This window comes from Entelurus aequoreus, linkage group LG09, assembly GCF_033978785.1.
Source record: "Entelurus aequoreus isolate RoL-2023_Sb linkage group LG09, RoL_Eaeq_v1.1, whole genome shotgun sequence".
NCBI classification, from domain to species: domain Eukaryota; kingdom Metazoa; phylum Chordata; class Actinopteri; order Syngnathiformes; family Syngnathidae; genus Entelurus; species Entelurus aequoreus.
This window is the reverse complement of record NC_084739.1, coordinates 2,932,066-2,953,383: the sequence shown is the minus strand read 5'-3', so window position 1 is coordinate 2,953,383 and position 21,318 is coordinate 2,932,066. Positions and strand designations below refer to the sequence as shown.

At 37.7% G+C, this 21,318-nt stretch overlaps 2 protein-coding genes across 7 annotated transcripts in view; one reads left to right on the top strand and one right to left on the bottom strand.

Moving 5' to 3' along the window:
* Window positions 1–16,375, bottom strand: part of LOC133657062 (dual specificity protein phosphatase 19-like) — a 25,196-nt gene extending 8,821 nt beyond the window's left edge. Inside the window, exons 1-4 of one of the 3 annotated variants that reach the window (XM_062057964.1) lie at window positions 10,247–10,306; window positions 10,092–10,186; window positions 9,753–9,976; window positions 3,199–3,245 (exon numbers count right to left, since the gene is read on the bottom strand). In XM_062057964.1, the coding sequence (XP_061913948.1) occupies window positions 3,199–3,245; window positions 9,753–9,966 (261 nt within the window). In that variant the 5' untranslated portion in view covers window positions 9,967–9,976; window positions 10,092–10,186; window positions 10,247–10,306. Of the gene's footprint in view, window positions 1–3,198; window positions 3,246–9,752; window positions 9,977–10,091; window positions 10,187–10,246; window positions 10,307–16,322 lie in introns of those variants that run through there. The other 2 variants (XM_062057962.1, XM_062057965.1) reach the window with 2 other exon arrangements.
* The window catches only part of nckap1 (NCK-associated protein 1), a 76,302-nt gene continuing 70,576 nt past the window's right edge, over window positions 15,593–21,318 (top strand). For 2 of the 4 annotated variants that reach the window (XM_062057957.1, XM_062057956.1), the window contains exon 1: window positions 15,594–15,905. In XM_062057957.1, coding sequence (XP_061913941.1) covers window positions 15,798–15,905 — 108 coding nt within the window. In that variant the 5' untranslated portion in view covers window positions 15,594–15,797. Of the gene's footprint in view, window positions 15,906–21,318 lie in introns of all 4 variants that reach the window. The other 2 variants (XM_062057955.1, XM_062057958.1) reach the window with 2 other exon arrangements.

Here is a 21,318-nt window from a genome sequence, read left to right as displayed (position 1 = left end):
CGAAAGTAGCTTACCGCCACCAGGTGTGAATGAATGATGGGTTCTCACTTCTCTGTGAAGCGCTTTGAGTGTCTAGAAAAGCGCTATATAAATCTAATCCATTATTATTATTATAAATAAATGGGGAGGCGTGGAACGTTTTCCTCATAGCGTGGGGTGACACTGTACGAGGGTGCAGGTCCACGCGCTCTCCTCGTGAGCAAAATTGAATCCGGTCTCTGTTTGATTCCTTGCTTCTTGTCTTGTTTAATAAATAGGTGTTTGAACCTGACACTAACACAAAATATAGCGACGTGTGATCACATCCTGTGTGCCTATGTTGACATCATCGAGTGGGCTGCTGCTTCCTCGCTTCCCTGTAAGTTTATTGTCGATCATAAATAGTAGACCTGGATAGTAGAAGGACGTCGTCGTATTCCGACGATTTGGTACACTTTGGCATCCAATTTATACCCGGAAATGGCCAGAACGACACAAAAAGATGCTTAGTCAGTGCTTGGTTCCACCTGCCTTTTCTTCACGAGGATTATGAGTCATTCTCAGTACTTGAGTAGTGTTGTCACTGAACACTTACTCTCACTCAAGATGACAACATTTGACTTTTACTTGAGCCATATTACTCTAAAGCAGGGGTCACCAACGCGGTGCCCGCGGGCACCAGGTAGCCCGTAAGGACCAGATGAGTAGCCCGCTGGCCTGTTCTAAAAATAGCTCAAATAGCAGCACTTACCAGTGAGCTGCCTCTATTTTTTAAATTGTATTTATTTACTAGCAAGCTGGTCTCGCTTTGCCCGACATTTTTAATTCTAAGAGAGACAAAACTCAAATAGAATTTGAAAATCCAAGAAAATATTTTAAAGACTTGGTCTTCGCTTATTTTTTTTACTTTGCTTCTTATAACTTTCAGAAAGACAATTTTAGAGAAAAAATCCAACCTTAAAAATGATTTTAGGACTTTTAAACACATATACCTTTTTACCTTTTAAATTCCTTCCTCTTCTTTCCTGACAATTTAAATCAATGTTCAAGTATTTTTATTTTTTTTTATTGTAAAGAATAATAAATAAATTTTAATTTAATTCTTCATTTTAGCTTCTGTTTTTTCGACGAAGAATATTTGTGAAATATTTCTTCAAACTTATTATGATTAAAATTCAAATAAATTATTCTGGCAAATCTAGAAAATCTGTAGAATCAAATTTAAAACTTATTTCAAAGTCTTGAATTTATTTTAAAATTTTTGTTCTGGAAAATCTAGAAGAAATAATGATTTGTCTTTGTTAGAAATATAGCTTGGTCCAATTTGTTATATATTCTAACAAAGTGCAGATTGGATTTTAACCTATTTAAAACATGTCATCAAAATTCTAAAATTAATCTTAATCAGGAAAATTTACTAATGATGTTCCATAAATTATTTTTTTAATTTTTTCAAAAAGATTCGAATTAGCTAGTTTTTCTCTTCTTTTTTCGGTAGAATTTTGAATTTTAAAGAGTCGAAATTGAAGATAAACTATGTTTCAAAATTTAATTGTCATTTTTTTTCGTGTTTTCTCCTCTTTTAAACCATTCAATTAAGTGTAAATATCATTAATTATTAATAATAACAGAGTTAAAGGTAAATTGAGCAAATTGACTATTTCTGGCAATTTATTTAAAGGCCTACTGAAAGCCACTACTAGCGACCACGCAGTCTGATAGTTTATATATCAATGATGAAATCTTAACATTGCAACACATGCCAATACGGCCGGGTTAACTTATAAAGTGACATTTAAAACTTCCCGGGAAATATCCGGCTGAAACGTCGCGGTATGATGACGTATGCGCCTTACGAAGTCAGAGTAACGGAAGTTATGGTACCCCGTAGAATCCTATACAAAAAGCTCTGTTTTCATTTCATAATTCCACAGTATTCTGGACATCTTTTGCAATTTGTTTAATGAACAATGAAGGCTGCAAAGAAGACAGTTGTAGGTGGGATCGGTGTATTAGCGGCGGACTACAGCAACACAACCAGGAGGACTTTGGACCCATTGCTAAGTTGCTAAGTTAGCTTCAATGGCGTCGTTAGCACAGCATTGTTAACCTTCACCAGCCTGGAAAGCATTAACCGTGTATTTACATGTCCACGGTTTAATAGTATTGTTGATTTTCTGTCTATCCTTCCAGTCAGGGGTTTATTTATTTTGTTTCTATATGCAGTTAAAGCACGATGCTATCACGTTAGCTCGTAGCTAAAGCATTTCGCCGATGTATTGTCGTGGAGATAAAAGGTACTGAATGTCCATTTGGCGTTCTCGACTCATTTTCAAGAGGATATAGTATCCCAGGTGGTTTAAAATACAAATCTGTGACCCGCAATAAAAAAAGGAGAGTGTGGAATCCAATGAGCCAGCTTGTACCTAAGTTACGGTCAGAGCGAAAAAAGATACGTCCATCACTGCCTCTCAAGTCCTTCACTGTAACGTTCCTCATCTACGAATCTTTCATCCTCGCTCAAATTAATGGGGTAATCATCACTTTCTCGGTCCGAATCTCTCTCGCTCCATTGTAAACAACGGGGAATTGTGAGGAATACTAGCTCCTGTGACGTCACGCTACTTCCGCTACAGGCAAGGCTTTTTTTTTATCAGCGAGCAAAAGTTGCGAACTTTATCGTTGATTTTCTCTACTAAATCCTTTCAGCAAAAATATGGCAATATCGCGAAATGATCAAGTATGACACATAGAATGGATCTGCTATTCCCGTTTAAATTTAAAAAAATCATTTCAGTAGGCCTTTAAATGTGTATCAAACTGGTAGCCCTTCGCATTAATCACTACCCAAGAAGTAGCTCTTGCTTTCAAAAAGGTTGCTGACCCCTGCTCTAAAGTAACAGTACTTGAGTACACCTTTTGGCTATTCTACCTGTGCCTAGTGAAGTGGCTTGTATAAGATGTTGTAAATGTGTCGTCATGTGTCATGATGTTGAAGGCCGAGCAAGAAAAGGCCAGTGCGTGTGCTCCTACAGCGAGTGGAGCCACAAAAGGCATCAGCCTGACAGAGCAGAGGCAGCGACACCATCAATTTGTGGGAAACGTGCTGGGATCCATTCATCCCAACCTTAAACTGCATCTGATGTCATTTAGTTTGGTGTTTGTGTGCACGTGACAGCCATGCTGGTGCCATTGATGCCCTCCCATGCGCACACTGACCTTATACTTCTGCAACAGGTCCATGTCGTGGGCCGCGTCCTGAGAGGCTGCAAGAGGACAAAAGAAGGAGGTGAGAAATAAAGGAAACACTCCAGGAGGAAAAAGGTTACCTCAGGCTCCCATCTATTGTAAATGTAAATCCCTTTTTTTCGTGATGTTACAAGATGAATACTAGATGGAATGTGGCTGGATGAGCAAAGAGTGCCGTCAAGAAAGGCAGCTTGCAGGGCAGCAGTCATGTTGTTAGAGCACAAAGTCACATGTAGACTGCACCTTTAATCCACATCCAGGTTTCAATGAATTCCATTATAGAACCACAAAGTCACATGTAGACTGCACCTTTAATCCACATCCAGGTTTCAATGAATTCCATTATAGAACCACAAAGTCACATGTAGACTGCACCTTTAATCCACATCCAGGTTTCAATTAATTCCATTATAGAACCACAAAGGCACATGTAGACTGCACCTTTAATCCACATCCAGGTTTCAATGAATGTCATTATAGAACCACAAAGTCTCATGTAGACTGCACCTTTAATCCACATCCAGGTTCCAATGAATGTCATTATAGAACCACAAAGTCTCATGTAGACTGCACCTTTAATCCACATCCAGGTTTCAATTAATTCCATTATAGAACCACAAAGGCACATGTAGACTACACCTTTAATCCACATCCAGGTTTCAATTAGTTCCATCATAGAACCACAAAGGCACATGTAAACTGCACCTTTAATCCACATCCAGGTTTCAATATATATATATATATATATATATATATATATATATATATATATATATATATATATATATATATATATATATATATATATATATATATATATATATATATATATATATATATATATATATATATATGTACAGCTCCACTACTTGACATTGGAGTGTTACTTTCAAAGGCAAAATTAAAGTATTGCTAGAAACATAATTTTATATGAGACTTTATTGTAATATATGTATAGTACATGTTCCAAAAAGAAAAAAAGCATAAAACACCAGCAGAATTAGAGATATTACAAGTCAAAGTGATGAAGCTTAGTGTTACGCTCATGACTTGGTGTAACTAAACATTACCCTATAAGATGAAGGCCATTGCATTTTATTGATATTTGAAATGTATTCAATGTTTATAAATGAATATTTAAATATAATAAATGTAAAAAAGGGCATAAACATTCAAAATGAGATGATTAAATGAAATCTAGTTTGGTTACGCCATCATGAGCGCAACACACGGTTGTAAAAGCTTCAACTATAATTCTAAATAAGATGTCAAAAGCAAACTGAAATCAAATACACACAGCTTAAAGATTGATCAATACCTATTTAAATTTAGTAATACATAAATATGATGATTTATCAAAATATAAAAGAAATATACCTGAACAGAACGCTCATGATGGTTACACCAAAAAGTAACGCTATGAATCGCGTTTTTCCAAGTTTTTGGGGCATTTTTATGCTATTTCCAAGCATCTCCTTTTTATTATCGTTGATTTTAAATGGTCAGACTAATGCATATTATATATGCACGCCCTAGTAAACAACAACAAAGTCATATTTATTTTGATTGTTACAGTTAAGCGGTAGAAAATGGATGGATGGATGGACATTTTGAAGTACATTTGTGCAGGTGGGTGCGAATGTACCCATTACCAGAGCTGTACACATATATATATATATATATATATATATATATATATATATATATATATATATATATATATATATATATATATATATATATATATATATATACATTCCTTGCGCACTAATTGACTGAAAGAGCACGCACTTGGCGCAATGATGTCATGTTGTCGATGGAAAAATGCATTTTTAGACAATATGATATGCCTGAGCGGCTAGTAGACCCCGAGAGTAACAAGCGGTTGCCTTTCCATTAAGAACAATAAATTAGTTTTTAGTATAAGTTTGCTGGTTTCAAGAAATGTAATGCCGAGCGCATATCATTATGTCAAGATAATGGCACTAGCATTTACTTCATTTAAGAATATTTTTCAACATATTGAGCAAAAAGGTCTCTTTTTTTTTGGTTATTAGCGAGAATATACTTATTTTAAAGGCCTACTGAAAGCCACTACTAGCGACCACGCAGTCTGATAGTTTATATATCAATGATGAAATCTTAACATTGCAACACATGCCAATACGGCCGGGTTAACTTATAAAGTGACATTTAAAACTTCCCGGGAAATATCCGGCTGAAACATCGCGGTATGATGACGTATGCGTGTGACGAAGTCAGAGTAACGGAAGTTATGGTACCCCGTAGAATCCTATACAAAAAGCTCTGTTTTCATTTCATAATTCCACAGTATTCTGGACATCTTTTGCAATTTGTTTAATGAACAATGAAGGCTGCAAAGAAGACAGTTGTAGGTGGGATCGGTGTATTAGCAGCGGACTACAGCAACACAACCAGGAGGACTTTGTTGGAGCGCTAGCCGCGCTAGCCGCGCTAGCCGCGCTAGCCGCGCTAGTCGCGCTAGTCGCGCTAGCCGCGCTAGCCGCCGACCTCACCTTGACTTTCTACGTCTCCGGGCTGCCAAACGCATCGGGTGAAGTCCTTCGTCCTTCTGCCGATCGCTGGAACGTAGGTGAGCACGGGTGTTGATGAGTAGATGAGGGCTGGCTGGCGTAGGTGGAGAGCTAATGTTTTTAGCATAGCTCTGTGAGGTCCCGTTGCTAAGTTAGCTTCAATGGCGTCGTTAGCACAGCATTGTTAACCTTCGCCAGCCTGGAAAGCATTAACCGTGTATTTACATGTCCACGGTTTAATAGTATTGTTGATTTTCTATCTATCCTTCCAGTCAGGGGTTTAATTTTTTGTTTCTATATGCAGTTAAAGCACGATGCTATCACGTTAGCTCGTAGCTAAAGCGTTTCGCCGATGTATTGTTGTGGAGATAAAAGGCACTGAATGTCCATTTCGCGTTCTGGACTCTCATTTTCAAGAGGATATAGTATCCCAGGTGGTTTAAAATACAAATCTGTGATCCACAATAGAAAAAGGAGAGAGTGTGGAATCCAATGAGCCAGCTTGTACCTAAGTTACGGTCAGAGCGAAAAAAGATACGTCCTGCACTGCATTCTAGTCCTTCACTGTAACGTTCCTCATCCACGAATCTTTCATCCTCGCTCAAATTAATGGGGTAATCGTCACTTTCTCGGTCCGAATCTCTCTCGCTCCATTGTAAACAACGGGGAATTGTGAGGAATACTAGCTCCTGTGACGTCACGCTACTAAATCCTTTCAGCAAAAATATGGCAATATCGGGAAATGATCAAGTATGACACATAGAATGGATCTGCTATTCCCGTTTAAATTTAAAAAAAATCATTTCAGTAGGCCTTTAAGGTATTTTTGGGTTCATTGAGGTTAGCTCATTTTACTTGTTTTGGAAAGTCTTGACAAGCCAAAATTTTCTTGTTCAATTGGCAGATCATTTTGCTTAGTTCAAATAAAATACCCCTCATTTTAGTATTTGTTTTTCTTGTTTTTGAACACTGGCTTTTTGCAGTGTAAAAGTACCGGTAACATGTCTTCCTTCACTCACTATTTTCATACTTTTATGCATTTATATTTCCCAATGAGTCGCCCCCTACTGTCCTGTCATTGTAAGTACGTGCATCATCTAACACGCCATACAAAGCAGAGTAAAAGTTCATTTCTCCTCTCGGGGACGATTGCGGGGCTCGTCTTGTTAAGCTGGACTGTGAGCGATGTTCTAAAAGTGTTCATGGGGGGGAAGGCTGTCAGGTTCAGACGAGTTCGGACATAAGTCCTTCACAGACAAAAGCTGTCAAAGGGTGACACACACCAGCCCGGCAGGAGTCGTAAGGCGGAGGTCGGCGTGGTGATTGGCTGACGGGCGAGGAAAAAGGAACAGCACGTCCATGCCGTTAGCACTAATATGCCTTGCAGGAAATATTGACTTTATTGAGCCGAACAGATGCTATATTCATATCCATCCCTGCTGGGACGTCGTCTGCTCCTCTAAGGCAAGGTCAAAGGTCAGAATTCAAGTGGAAAGTGTCTAGGCAAAGGTGACAAGAACATAGGCCTGGGCGATAAACCCAAAAATTCCAGTCCTTGCTCTTTGCGCCCAACAGCTTCTGCCCTCAACCGTCATTTCCCTGAGAGGCGCTTCACACACACAGCAACACGAAGGCTAATCAATCAATGTTTATTTATATAGCCCTAAATCACGAGTGTCTCAAAGGGCTGCACAAGCCACACCGACATCCTCGGTTCAGATCCCACATCAGGGCAGGGAAAAACTCAACCCAATGGGACAATGAGAAACCTTGGAGAGGACCGCAGATGTGGGGACCTCCCCCCCCCCCCTAACGCTAACAGGAGCCAGACCTTTCCATCCATCCATTTTCTACCGCTTGTCCCGTTCGGGGTGGCGGGGGGCGCTGGAGCCTATCTCAGCTGCATTCGGGTGGAAGGCGGGGTACACCCTGGACAAGTCGCCACCTCATCGCAGGACCAACACAGTTGCCAATCAACCTATCCCCAGGTGCATGTCTTTGGAGGTGGGAGGGGCCTCTCCCCAGGTGCATGTCTTTGGAGGTGGGAGGGGCCTATCCCCAGATGCATGTCTTTAGAGGTGGGAGGGGCCTATCCCCAGGTGCATGTCTTTAGAGGTGGGAGGGGCCTATCCCCAGATGCATGTCTTTGGAGGTGGGAGGGGCCTATCCCCAGGTGCATGTCTTTGGAGGTGGGAGGGGCCTATCCCCAGGTGCATGTCTTTGGAGGTGGGAGGGGCCTATCCCCAGATGCATGTCTTTAGAGGTGGGAGGGGCCTATCCCCAGGTGCATGTCTTTAGAGGTGGGAGGGGCCTATCCCCAGATGCATGTCTTTAGAGGTGGGAGGGGCCTATCCCCAGGTGCATGTCTTTGGAGGTGGGAGGGGCCTATCCCCAGATGCATGTCTTTAGAGGTGGGAGGGGCCTATCCCCAGGTGCATGTCTTTAGAGGTGGGAGGGGCCTATCCCCAGATGCATGTCTTTGGAGGTGGGAGGGGCCTATCCCCAGGTGCATGTCTTTGGAGGTGGGAGGGGCCTATCCCCAGGTGCATGTCTTTAGAGGTGGGAGGGGCCTATCCCCAGGTGCATGTCTTTAGAGGTGGGAGGGGCCTATCCCCAGGTGCATGTCTTTGGAGGTGGGAGGGGCCTATCCCCAGGTGCATGTCTTTGGAGGTGAGAGGGGCCTATCCCCAGGTGCATGTCTGGGGACAGGTGCATGTCTTTGGAGGTGGGAGGGGCCTATCCCCAGGTGCATGTCTTTGGAGGTGGGAGGGGCCTATCCCCAGGTGCATGTCTTTGGAGGTGGGAGGGGCCTATCCCCAGGTGCATGTCTTTGGAGGTGGGAGGGGCCTATCCCCAGGTGCATGTCTTTGGAGGTGGGACGAGTACCACGCAGTCACGGGAGGACATGCAAATTCCACACAGAAAGATCCCGAGCCCGGGATTGAACTCAGGACCTTCGTATTGTGAGGCACATGCACTAACCCCTGTGCCACCGTGCTGCCAGTATAATAGTAGTAGTATATTATTAGTAGTAGTAGTAGTAGGATGTAGTAGTTGTGTAGCATGTAGTATAGTAGTAGAATGTGTGTCTGAATGTGTGAGTGAATGTGTGTGTGAATGTGTGTGTGAATGTGTGAGTGAATGTGTGTGTGAATGTGTGTGTGATTGTGTGAGTGAATGTGTGTGTGAATGTGTGAGTGAATGTGTGAGTGAATGTGTGAGTGAATGTGTGTGTGAATGTGTGTGTGATTGTGTGAGTGAATGTGTGTGTGAATGTGTGAGTGAATGTGTGAGTGAATGTGTGAGTGAATGTGTGAGTGAATGTGTGTGTGAATGTGTGTGTGTGAATGTGTGTGTGAATGTGTGATTGAATGTGTGTGTGAATGTGTGTGTGAACGTGTGTGGGACTGTGTGTGTGAATTTATGTGTGAACGTGTGTGTGATTGTGTGATTGAATGTGTGAGTGAATGTGTGTGTGATTGTGTGTGTGATTGTGTGATTGAATGTGTGTGTGAATGTGTGTGTGATTGTGGTTGTGAATGTGTGAGTGAATGTGTGAGTGAATGTGTGTGTGAATGTGTGATTGAATGTGTGAGTGAATGTGTGTGTGAATGTGTGTGTGAATGTGTGAGTGAGTGCATGTGTGAATGCGTGAGTGAATGTGTGTGTGAGTGAATGTGTGTGTGAATGTGTGTATGAATGTGTGTGTGAATGTGTGAGTGAGTGCGTGTGTGAATGCGTGAGTGAATGTTTGTGTGAATGTGTGTGTGAATGTGTGAGTGAGTGCGTGTGTGAATGTGTGTGTGAATGTGTGAGTGAGTGCGTGTGTGAATGTTTGTGTGAATGTGTGTGTGAATGTGTGAGTGAGTGCGTGTGTGAATGCGTGAGTGAATGTGTGAGTGAATGTGTGAGTGAATGTGTGAGTGAATGTGTGTGGTAGTAGTGTAGTGTTTGTAGTTAATGTCTTACCCAGCAGCAAGAATGGTCGGACAACTCCAACTTGAAGGTCTAGATTCAGGTCTTGCACGAATCCACACCCGCTTCCCTCTTCCAGCTCCTCCACCTGTCCTCCATCCGTCCTCCTCTCCAGCGTCTTCCTGCCCGTTACCGTGGTAACGTGTGTGCACTGTTTCCTCAGCCGGCTTTTGGAGAAACCTTGGATCTCCTGAGACAGTGAATGCATCACGGCGGCACTAAAAGAGAAGTTCAATAAAAAAGGAAAACAAGTTTAATGTTGTGTTTGTGCATTAATCGCAATGAAATGAGATGCTAGGACAATACAATATGCAGAAGTGTGTAGTCATTTACAGTTAGTCGAAGTGTTACTCAGACTGCAGTGTTTATATTGGTCCGCATTTATTTCCTCAATTAATGTATGTTGTTCTTCCAGCTACCTGAAAACACTATCAGAATAGTACGTCGTTTATTTATTGACGTTGAAACGGAAATGATGTTACACTCACCTCGCACAAACGTAAATTACAGTCTCACAACCGGCAACCATTATGTGACGTCAATGTCGTTCGGAACCGGAAGCTACGTCACAACAAGATACCTTCACGGTCTTAATAAAAATAGGAATAGCACCAACGTCACTATAGAAAAACATTTAAAGTGATTCAGGTAGCCCTTTTTGTATTTTTTTTTTTTTAAATATGTTTTATTATTATTATTTATTAATATTTAATACTCTATCTGTATTTGCTTTTGTTTTCTTTCCTGGACATGTTTTGCTGATGTCGTGATTTGCTCAACCTGATGTGTAGATTGTTGGTTATGTTGAAAGTGCCTTGACTTTTGTGTGCATTATAAATGTATGTTTGTTGTTCAATTTAAAAAAATAAAATAAAATAAAATAATGTCACTATATGTCACTATGTGCCTCAACTCAACAGATGTTTATATTTGTCTAAAAGAGACTAAATGAAGTTCTAGCCACATAATTGAATAATAATACTATTACCAAAAATAGGAATAGCACTAATGTCACTATTTTAGCGGCCATGTGCCTCAATTCAACAGAGGTTTATATTTGTCTAAAACAGACAAAATGAAGTTCTAGCCACATAATTGAATAATAAAGCCGCTGCTCCTCCACATGGAGAGGAGCCAGATGAGGTGGTTCGGGCATCTGGTCAGGATGCCACCCCTAGGGAGGTGTTTAGGGTACGTCCGACCGGTAGGCGGCCACGGGGAAGACCCAGGACACGTTGGGAAGACTATGTCTCCCGGCTGGCCTGGGAACGCCTCGGGATCCCCCGGGAGGAGCTGGACGAATTGGCTGGGGAGAGGGAAGTCTGGGCTACCCTGCTTAGGCTGCTGCCCCCGCGGCCCAATCTCGGATAAGTGGAAGAAAATGGATGGATGGATGGATGGATCTCACTATAGGCGGCAATGTGCCTCAACTCAACAGATGTTTATATTTGTCTAAAAGAGACAAAATGAAGTTCTAGCCACACCGTGAATTGATTAACGTGGACCCCGACTTAAACAAGTTGAAAAACTTATTGGGGTGTTACCATTGAGTGGTCAATTGTACGGAATATGTACTGTACTGTGCAATCTACTAATAAAAGTTTCAATCAATCAATGAAAACAACTGAATAACAATACTAATACCAACAATAATAATAAGAAAACATGACATTATATACCTTCCTTCAGGAGACCAAAGGACGCTGATCGGTATCAAATGAAAACTGGGGATAGGTTGATTGGCAACACTAAATGGTCCCTAGTGTGTGAATGTGAGCGTGAATGTTGTCTGTCTATCTGTGTTGAGGTGGCGACTGGTCCAGGGTGTACCCCGCCTTCCGCCCCGAATGCAATTGAGATAGGCTCCAGCACCCCCCGCGACCCCAAAAGGGACAAGCGGTACAAAATGGATGGATGGAAGTTGAACATCACTTCAGTGTATGGTTTTATGTGTCGTTCACATGCAATCGGACTAGATACAATAACAAACACACATCATGTGTTTACCACACCTCACTCCTACCCACTTCTCCAAAGTGGGCTGGCTCAAGGTGGAGGACAGAGTAAAACAACTTGCACTGAGCCTGGTCTATAAAATCCGCTACACCTCCCTGATACCGAAGTACATGTCAAACTACTTCCTTTTGTGTAAAAAATAAAATAAAATCTGTCCATATTTCGATGTGTTTGTCAAAATAATGTTTTTGTGTATTCAGATTTGTGTGTTTCTCAATCTGTGTGTGTGTGTGTAAAATAATTTTGTGTGTAAAAAAACACCCAAAATCTGTCTGTATTTTGATCTGTGTGTGAAGCAGGAACCCTGATTGGTTGTCTTTTTCTACACAATGACCGCCATAACCACAACACCAGAGGGAGATCCACTAACCACGTTAAACCCAGATTCCCATCTAACAAAGGTCTTAACTCATTCTCCTTCTATGCCACATCAATATGGAATGCACTCCCAACAGGTGTAAAAGAAAGGGCATCTCTATCCTCCTTCAAAACCGCACCAACAGAACACCTCCAGGCAACTTCAACCCTAAACTAACACCCTCCCTTCCTCATCATACCTCTTCGGATTGTAAATAATCAAATGTAGACACTTTTTCTTATACTTTCTGATCTCTATCTCTATGTCTTCTACTTGCTGTACATATCCTACCAAGTCAGTCCTACACTGTTCCAATGTCCATTTCTCATGATGATGCAATTGTTGATGACTGAAGTGTTGATACCAACCAAACCTAAACCCCCCCCTCCATATCCCACACCCCGGATTGTAAATAATGTAAATAATTCAATGTATGTACTCTGATGATTATCTTGTGGGATGACTGTATTATGATAATAGTATATATCTGTATCATGAATCAATTTACGTGGACTTAAACAAGTTGAAAAACGTATTTGGGTGTTACCATTTAGTGGTCAATTGTACGGAATATGTACTTCACTGTGCAACCTACTAATAAAAGTCTCAATCAATCAATCAAACCATGAATTGATTAACGTGGACCCCGACTTCAACAAGTTGAAAAAACGTATTCGGGTGTTACCATTTTCATTCATTCATTTTCATTTATTTATTTATTTCAAGCAATGACATAAAGAAGTATAAGTTGACAAAACATAATAATATAAATACATTAATATAGTGCATGATAGAAGATAACTTATTTAATCCCACCCCCAGTTCTCCATTCAGTGATTATTCACATGAGTTTCACTCTTACTTTGTTCAAGGATTATAATACGGATGTTGTATCATAGTGGCATTACCACAGGTAACAATCATTATTACACTGTAACAATCATTTGTATCAACAATGTAGGAATAATGAATATACCAACAACGGTAATAGACAACATAGCAATAATGGTAAGGAAACATTGAGCACATTAACACTTTGAGACAGAGTACAGCAGCATATTTATTTCTATATTTGAACCAGACCCCATGTTTGTATAATAGTTTAAATCCATTAATAGTTTGGCATTTCTTGTGTTGTAAGTCCAGTTTGTTCCATAGTTTTACTCCGCATACAGACACACAAAAACGTGGTTTGAGCTCTCGGCAATAAGAAATATCCAAAGCCTCTCAAGTTATGAGCCTGCACTCGTCTTATAAAAAAAAAACGTTGTAGATTAGGCGGCAATAATTTGTTAAATGCTTTATATAAGATAATTAATGTATTATATTTAACAAGGTCATCAAATTTGAGCAACTTTGATTGCATAAACAGATTATGAGTATGTCCTAAATAACCAACGTTGTGAATGATCCGCACTGCTCTTTACTGTAATATAGACTTAGACTTAGACTTCCTTTTTATTGGCATTCAAATTTGAACTTTACAGCACAGATAAGAACAAAATTTCGTTACATAAGCTCATGGTAGTGCAGGATAAAAAAGCAATATAGTGCATATATAAATAAATAAATAAATATAAATAAATAAATAGATTACTGTACAGATAAATATATTGCACTTTTTCACATGCGTCCACGTTTATGGATGTATGTTATATTGTCTTTTTTTTATTCCAGAGAGTTAATCCATTTTGGGGGGAGTTGAGGGGATGATTTAATTATGATGCGTTCAAGAGTCTTGCGGCCTGAGGGAAGAAGCTGTTACAGAACCTGGAGGTTCTGCTTCGGAGGCTACGGAACCTCTTTCTAGAGTCCAGCAGTGAAAACAGTCCTTGGTGGGGTGGGAGGAGTCTTTGCAGATTTTCTGAGCCATGGTCAGGCAGCGGCTTTTTGCGATCTCCTGGGTAGGAGGAAGAGGAGTCCTGATGATCTTTTCTGCCCTCCTCACCACTCTCTGGAGCAGGGGTCACCAACCTTTTTGAAACCAAGAGCTACTTCTTGGGTACTGATTAATGTGAAGGGCTACCAGTTTGATACACACTTAAATAAATTGCCAGAAATAGCCAATTTGCTCAATTTACCTTTAACTCTATGTTATTATTAATAATTAATGATATTTACACTTAATTGAACGGTTTAAAAGAGGAGAAAACACGAAAAAAATGAAAATTAAATTTTGAAACATAGTTTATCTTCAATTTCGACTCTTTAAAATTCAAAATTCAACCGAAAAAAAGAAGAGTAAAACTAGCTAATTCGAATCTTTTTGAAAAAATTAAAAAAAATAATTTATGGAACATCATTAGTAATTTTTCCTGATTAAGATTAATTTTAGAATTTTTATGACATATTTTAAATAGGTTAAACTCCAATGTACACTTTGTTAAAATATATAACAAATTGGACGAAGCTATATTTCTAACAAAGACTAATCATTATTTCTTCTAGATTTTCCAGAACAAAAATTTTAAAAGAAATTCAAAAGACTTTGAAATAAGATTTAAATTTGATTCTACAGATTTTCTAGATTTGCCAGAATAATTTTTTTTGAATTTTAATCATAATAAGTTTGAAGAAATATTTCACAAATATTCTTCGTCGAAAAAACAGAAGCTAAAATGAAGAATTAAATTAAAATGTATTTATTATTCTTTACAATAAAAAAAAAAAAAAACCTGAACATTGATTTAAATTGTCAGGAAAGAAGAGGAAGGAATTTAAAAGGTAAAAAGGTATATGTGTTTAAAAATCCTAAAATCATTTTTAAGGTTGTATTTTTTTCTCTAAAATTGTCTTTCTGAAAGTTATAAGAAGCAAAGTAAAAAAAATTAATGTATTTATTTAAACAAGTGAAGACCAAGTCTTTAAAATATTTTCTTGGATTTTCAAATTCTATTTGAGTTTTGTCTCTCTTAGAATTAAAAATGTCGAGCAAAGCGAGACCAGCTTGCTGGTAAATAAATAAAATTAAAAAAAATAGAGGCAGCTATCTGGTAAGTGCTGCTATTTGAGCTATTTTTAGAACAGGCCAGCGGGCTACTCATCTGGTCCTTACGTGCTACCTGGTGCCCGCGGGCACCGCGTTGGTGACCCCTGCTCTGGAGAGACTCCCAGTTTGAGGCATTGCAGGCTCCAGTCCAGACAGAGATGCTGTTGGTCAGCAGGCTCTCTATAGTAGAATGTGCTGAGAATGGGGGGAGGGAGCTGTGCTCTTTTCATCCCACGCAAAAAGTGCGTGCGCTGCTGAGCTCTTTTTACAAGAGCTCCGGTGTGTAGGGACCAGGTCATATTGTCAGTTATATGATCAGAGGATGAATCGTGTTAGTGGTCAATTGAATGGAATATGTACTATACTGTGCAATCTACTAATACAAGTTTCAATCAATCACGGGAAAAGCACTGATTCACTTACTGAGAAGGCAGTTCTACGAGGGGCATTGAACGCACCGTCACTAAAAACGAGGACTCCCTCATCCCAGCAGGAAAAAAAAAAAAGGAAAAAAAAGCAGCACTGAAAGAAGGCGTGTGCCGTGCAGGAAGATGACCATGGAGCACATCTAATTCCTTCAAAAAACACACCAACCGAGACGAGGCTGTGGACTTTTTTTTGTGATTTTCCTACCGCCGATCTTGCCTGATTTGAGGGATTTGGTCGGAGCTCCAAGATGTCTCGGGGTGTGATGCAGCCCAGTCAGCAGAAGCTGGCGGAGAAACTCACCATCCTCAACGACCGAGGCATCGGCATGTTGACCCGCGTTTACAATATCAAGAAGGTTTGCATTATACATTCATCATTGTTATTATATATTCAATACTATAAGCACCCAGCAATGAATGCATCTCTGCCTAATTATACTTGATGTCTAACCTATGCATTACAATTGATATGTTAAGTGTTGGCATAACTAGTCAGGCCCGTGTTTTATCACATCATCTCCGCTCGGGATGTTTCCAATAAGTGCACAAATATGAGAGCCGATTTGACCGAATTGTGTTCTTGTTGCATCCCGGGAGTGTCAGTGTCAGTGGCCCGGCGAGCTAGCCAAGGTTAGCTTGCGGTAATGTCGGCCTTACGCTGTAAAAACGCAGATCAAAAATAGTTCCAAAGCTTGTTTTACCGCAGGCATTTAAAATGTGTGTACTGTGAATGTCAAATTGACAAAGAACGACCAGCTTGAATGCATATTTACCCCGGGCTGTTGACGACAAACTTCGGGCCTGCAGTCATGTAATGGCGGCGGGTGTCGGCTAGGCTAGGCTAAGCTAGACTAGGCTAGGCTAGGCTAGGCTAACCGTCGGGAAGCTAACGAGCTGGGCTCCGCCTTACTACAGACATTCCTGAAATACAAATTAATGTAGTATTCGTTAAAGTAATCTTCTTTTTTTTAATTATTGATAAATTGTTTTGCGTGTTAGTATGTCTTTGATTTTTATATTGTGTCATTCCCAGTTTTACTTATTGTCCGTAGTTTATGTCAAGGAAGTTGAATTTTTTATTTTTATTTTATTTATTTATTTATTTTTAAAACTGTTATTTTATTATATATATATATACATATATATATATATATATATATATATATATATATATATACACTATTTATTTATTTATTTTTAAAACTGTTATTTTATTATATATATATATATATATATATATATATATATATATATATATATATATATATAATAAAATAACAGTTTTAAAAATAAATAAATAAATTTGAATAGTTGAATTTTTTATTTTTATTTATTTATTTATTTATTTTTAAAACTGTTATTTTATTATATATATATATATATAATAAAATAACAGTTTTAAAAATAAAAATATATATATATATATAATAAAATAACAGTTTTAAAAATAAATAAATAAATAAAATAAAAATAAAAAATTCAACCTATATATATATATATATAGGGAATAAGCGGTAGAAAATGGATGGATATATATATATATATATATATATATATATATATATATATATATATATATATATATATATATATATATATATATATATATATATAGGGATGTCCGATATTGGCTGTTTGCCGATATTCCGATATCGTCCAACTCTTGATTACCGATACCGATATATACAGTCGTGGAATTAACACATTATTATGCCTAATTTTGACAACCAGGTATGGTGAAGATAAAGTCCTTTTAAAAATAAAAAAATAAAAAGATAAATACATTAAAAACATTTTCTTGAATAAAAAAGAAAGTAAAACAATGTAAAAAGAGTTACATAGAAACTAGTAATGAATGAAAATGAGTAAAATTAACTGTTAAAGGTTAGTACTATTAGTGGACCAGTCATGTGTGCTTACGGACTGTATCCCTTGCAGACTGTATTGATCTATATTGATATATAATGTAGGAAGCAGAATATTAATAACAGAAAGAAACAACCCTTTTGTGTGAATGAGTGTAAATCGTAAAAAAAAACCATACCGATAATAAAAAAAAAACGATACCGATAATTTCCGATATTACATTTTAAAGCATTTATCGGCCGATAATATCGTCAGGCTGATATTATCGGACATCTCTAATATATATATATATATATATATATATATTTTTTATAGTATTTATTTTTTAATTTGATAGGGAAATCGTTAGGGGTGTGGGAAAAAATCGATTCGAATTCGAATCGCGATTCTCACGTTGTGCGATTCAGAATCGATTCTCATTTTTTAAAAATTGATTTATTTTTATTTTTATTTTTATTTTTATTTTTTTTATTTTATTTTTTATTTTGTATTAATCAATACAACAAAACAATACACAGCAAAACCATAACAATGCAATCCAATTCCAAAACCAAACCCGACCCAGCAACACTCAGAAGTGCAATAAACAGAGCAATTGAGAGGAGACACAAACACCACACAGAACAAACCAAAAGTAGTGAAACAAAAATGAATATTATCAACAACAGTATCAATATTAGTTACAATTTCAACATAGCAGTGATTAAAAATCCCTCATTGACATTATCATTAGACATTTATATATATAAAAAAAAAAAGAGCAATAGTGTCACAGTGGCTTACACTTGCATCACATCTCATAAGCTTGACAACACACTGTGTCCAATATTTTCACAAAGATAAAATAAGTCATATTTTTGGTTCATTTAATAGTTCAAACAAATTTACATTATTGCAATCGGTTGATAAAACATTGTCCTTTACAATTATAAAAGCTTTTTACAAAAATCTACTACTCTGCTTGCATGTCAGCAGACTGGGGTAGATCCTGCTGAAATCTATGTATTCCATGAATAGAGAATCATTTTGAATCAGGAAAATATCGTTTTTGAATCGAGAATCGTGTTGAATTGAAAAAAAAAATCGATTTTGAATCGAATCGTGACCCCAAGAATCGATATTGAATCGAATCGTGGGACACCCAAAGATTCACAGCCCTAATATATATGTATATATATATATATATATATATATATATATATATATATATATATATATATATATATTTTTTTTAAATAATAATTTTAATTTTTAATTTTTATAGTATTTATTTATTAATTTAATAGGGAAATCATAATACAGGTAATGAGAAAACAGACACTTTTTTTTGTCGCCCCCCCCCCCCAAAAAAAATACAGAAAAATAATAAAAGTACAATAATAACACACCCTTCCACCCCCCGTCCTACATTTCAGTCACAATGGGCAGCAATGTACTGCCTTCCTCTTCACCACAAGCAGATAGAGAATCACACTAACTGACTAAAAGGAAAGAAAAAGAACAATCACAAACATTCAGTGTCACTGAATAAAAACAACAACAAAAAAAAGAGTTGAGGTAAGTGTAAAGGTTCATTGTCAACCGTGAGTGTCACATTTATCCTATAGTGTCTTTAGAAAGATAGATAGTACTTTATTGATTCCTTCAGGAGAGTTCCCTCAGGAAAATTTAAATTCCAGCAGCAGTGTACAAAATTGAGATCGAATTTAAAAAGTACAATAAGGGGGTATAAATGGAAACAAAATAGAAAAATATTACAATACAATAAAAATAAAAAGCAACAATGAGAATAAAAATATAACAGTAAAATAAGAATATAACAAGAGAAACTAGGCAGTAGTGACCATGTTATGAAAATGTATTGCACTGTTATTGTTTAGTTAGTCTTTAGTTTAGCTATGTAACTAATTATGCAGCCCCAGGTCAAGTCAAATTGTTTTGGTGTACCCCTCAGATTATATTTAATTGTCTCTAAATCTAACATGAGGTCTTTAAACCATAGGGAGGCCTTGGTCGCAAACTGTGATTTCCACTCCAATAAAATCCTTCTTCGAGCTATTACAATATAATACCATAGAATAGAATGGACTTTTTTGCCTGGGAACGCCTCGGGATCCCCCGGGAGGAGCTGGACGAAATGGCTGGGGAGAGGGAAGTCTGGGCTTCCCTGCTTAGGCTGCTGCCCCCGCGACCCGACCTCGGATAAGCGGAAGAAGATGGATTGATGGATGGATGGACTTTATTGTCATTATATTTGCATCTAACGAGATTAAGGACTCCAATTTAAGGTGCTGTAGTGGAAACAAATATGGGATAAAAAATTAATTACACAAGAAGTAATAAATATAAAAAATAAGAATTGAAATAAACAGACTACTGTACAATAAAAATAAGAAGCAATCCTGTACAATATACAAAATACTGTACAATATACAGAACAAGACAAGAGTACCGGAGTAATAATAATCAGTGTCGGATGTATTGCACTCGAAGGGTAATATTGCACAGTAGGGTATTAGGGTAGGATAATGTATAATGATGCAAAGGCGATACTAGCCCTAATAGTCTGCTTCATTTTTTGGCAGTTTGGTGGAATTCCAAAAAATAGCCAATTCTGCACAAGGCATCAATGTAAAATTTACTGCATCTGCAAGATGTTTAAAAATATTAGTCCAGTAGGCTTTCAGACAGGGACAGGACCAGAACATGTGTGTCTTGTCTGCAGAAGTCAATTGACAGCGATGACATGTATCTGCAATATTGGCATACATTTTGGAAAGTTTAGCGTTAGTAAAACCTTTATTCATAGTATTCAACTGTTACAACATTAACATACAAGCAAAGACATAATAATAATCAAAACAAGCACAGAAACAGTACAAAACAGCGCCAGGGGGTTGTAAACTCAATAAAGCAACTAAAGAAGAATGCAAAATATATATATATATATATATATATATATATATATATATATATATATATATATATATATATATATATATATATATATATATATATATATATATATATATATATATATATATATATATATATATATATATATATATATATATATATATAAATGCAAAATTCTATGTCTTTTTTTAAAGGCACAAAAAACAGGTCGGGTATTGAGAAACTTACATTTATGAATATAAAACCTAGCCAAATGTATAATGAGGTTGCACAGGTAACATTCATTTTCAAATTTGTACTCATACTGTTTAAAACCAAATAGCACATCTTTAAAACTATAGTTTTAAAGATGTGCTATTTGGTATATTGCTGTAGTAGGGCCTAGTGAATTTTTTAGTATCCTACAGCAAGAACAGAAGGGATTTTGAAAATAAGATAAACGGGTCCAAAACGGACCCGGGCCAGATGAGCCAGGGTTTTTATGAGTCCGTTGCTGGAGCTTAGGCTTTGATCATGGATGCGGAGCGGATCAAGCGACCCGCCTTCGTGGCGGATACGTTCCTGAGAGCAAGTGGACGCCGATACGGGTCCGTTCCAGAAAGCGCGATACCTCCGCGGGGGATCCGCCGCGGAGTCTTTTTGCTGTGTGGGTAAGCGCAACAAGGAATTAGAAAATATGTTCCCTTCCTGCACAATGTAACGTAATCCAATCCAATAATATTTTAGTATAATATTTTACGGTGTTAAAACTGATCATTTTCTGGTAAGTTTTTCCTAGTGGACGTTATTAGATGGTGTAAGTGTACCTAATGCTGTGGTCATAAGTGCCCCAGCTGGGCAATCTACTCACCAGGAAACTTTCATGTCATGGATATCGCGACCAAAATTATCACGGTTATCATTATCATTATCGTGGTACTGTTGATTAACAATGATTAACAAAGTTAATCATTTATTTTTATTACTAGAATAAAGACACAGTAAAAA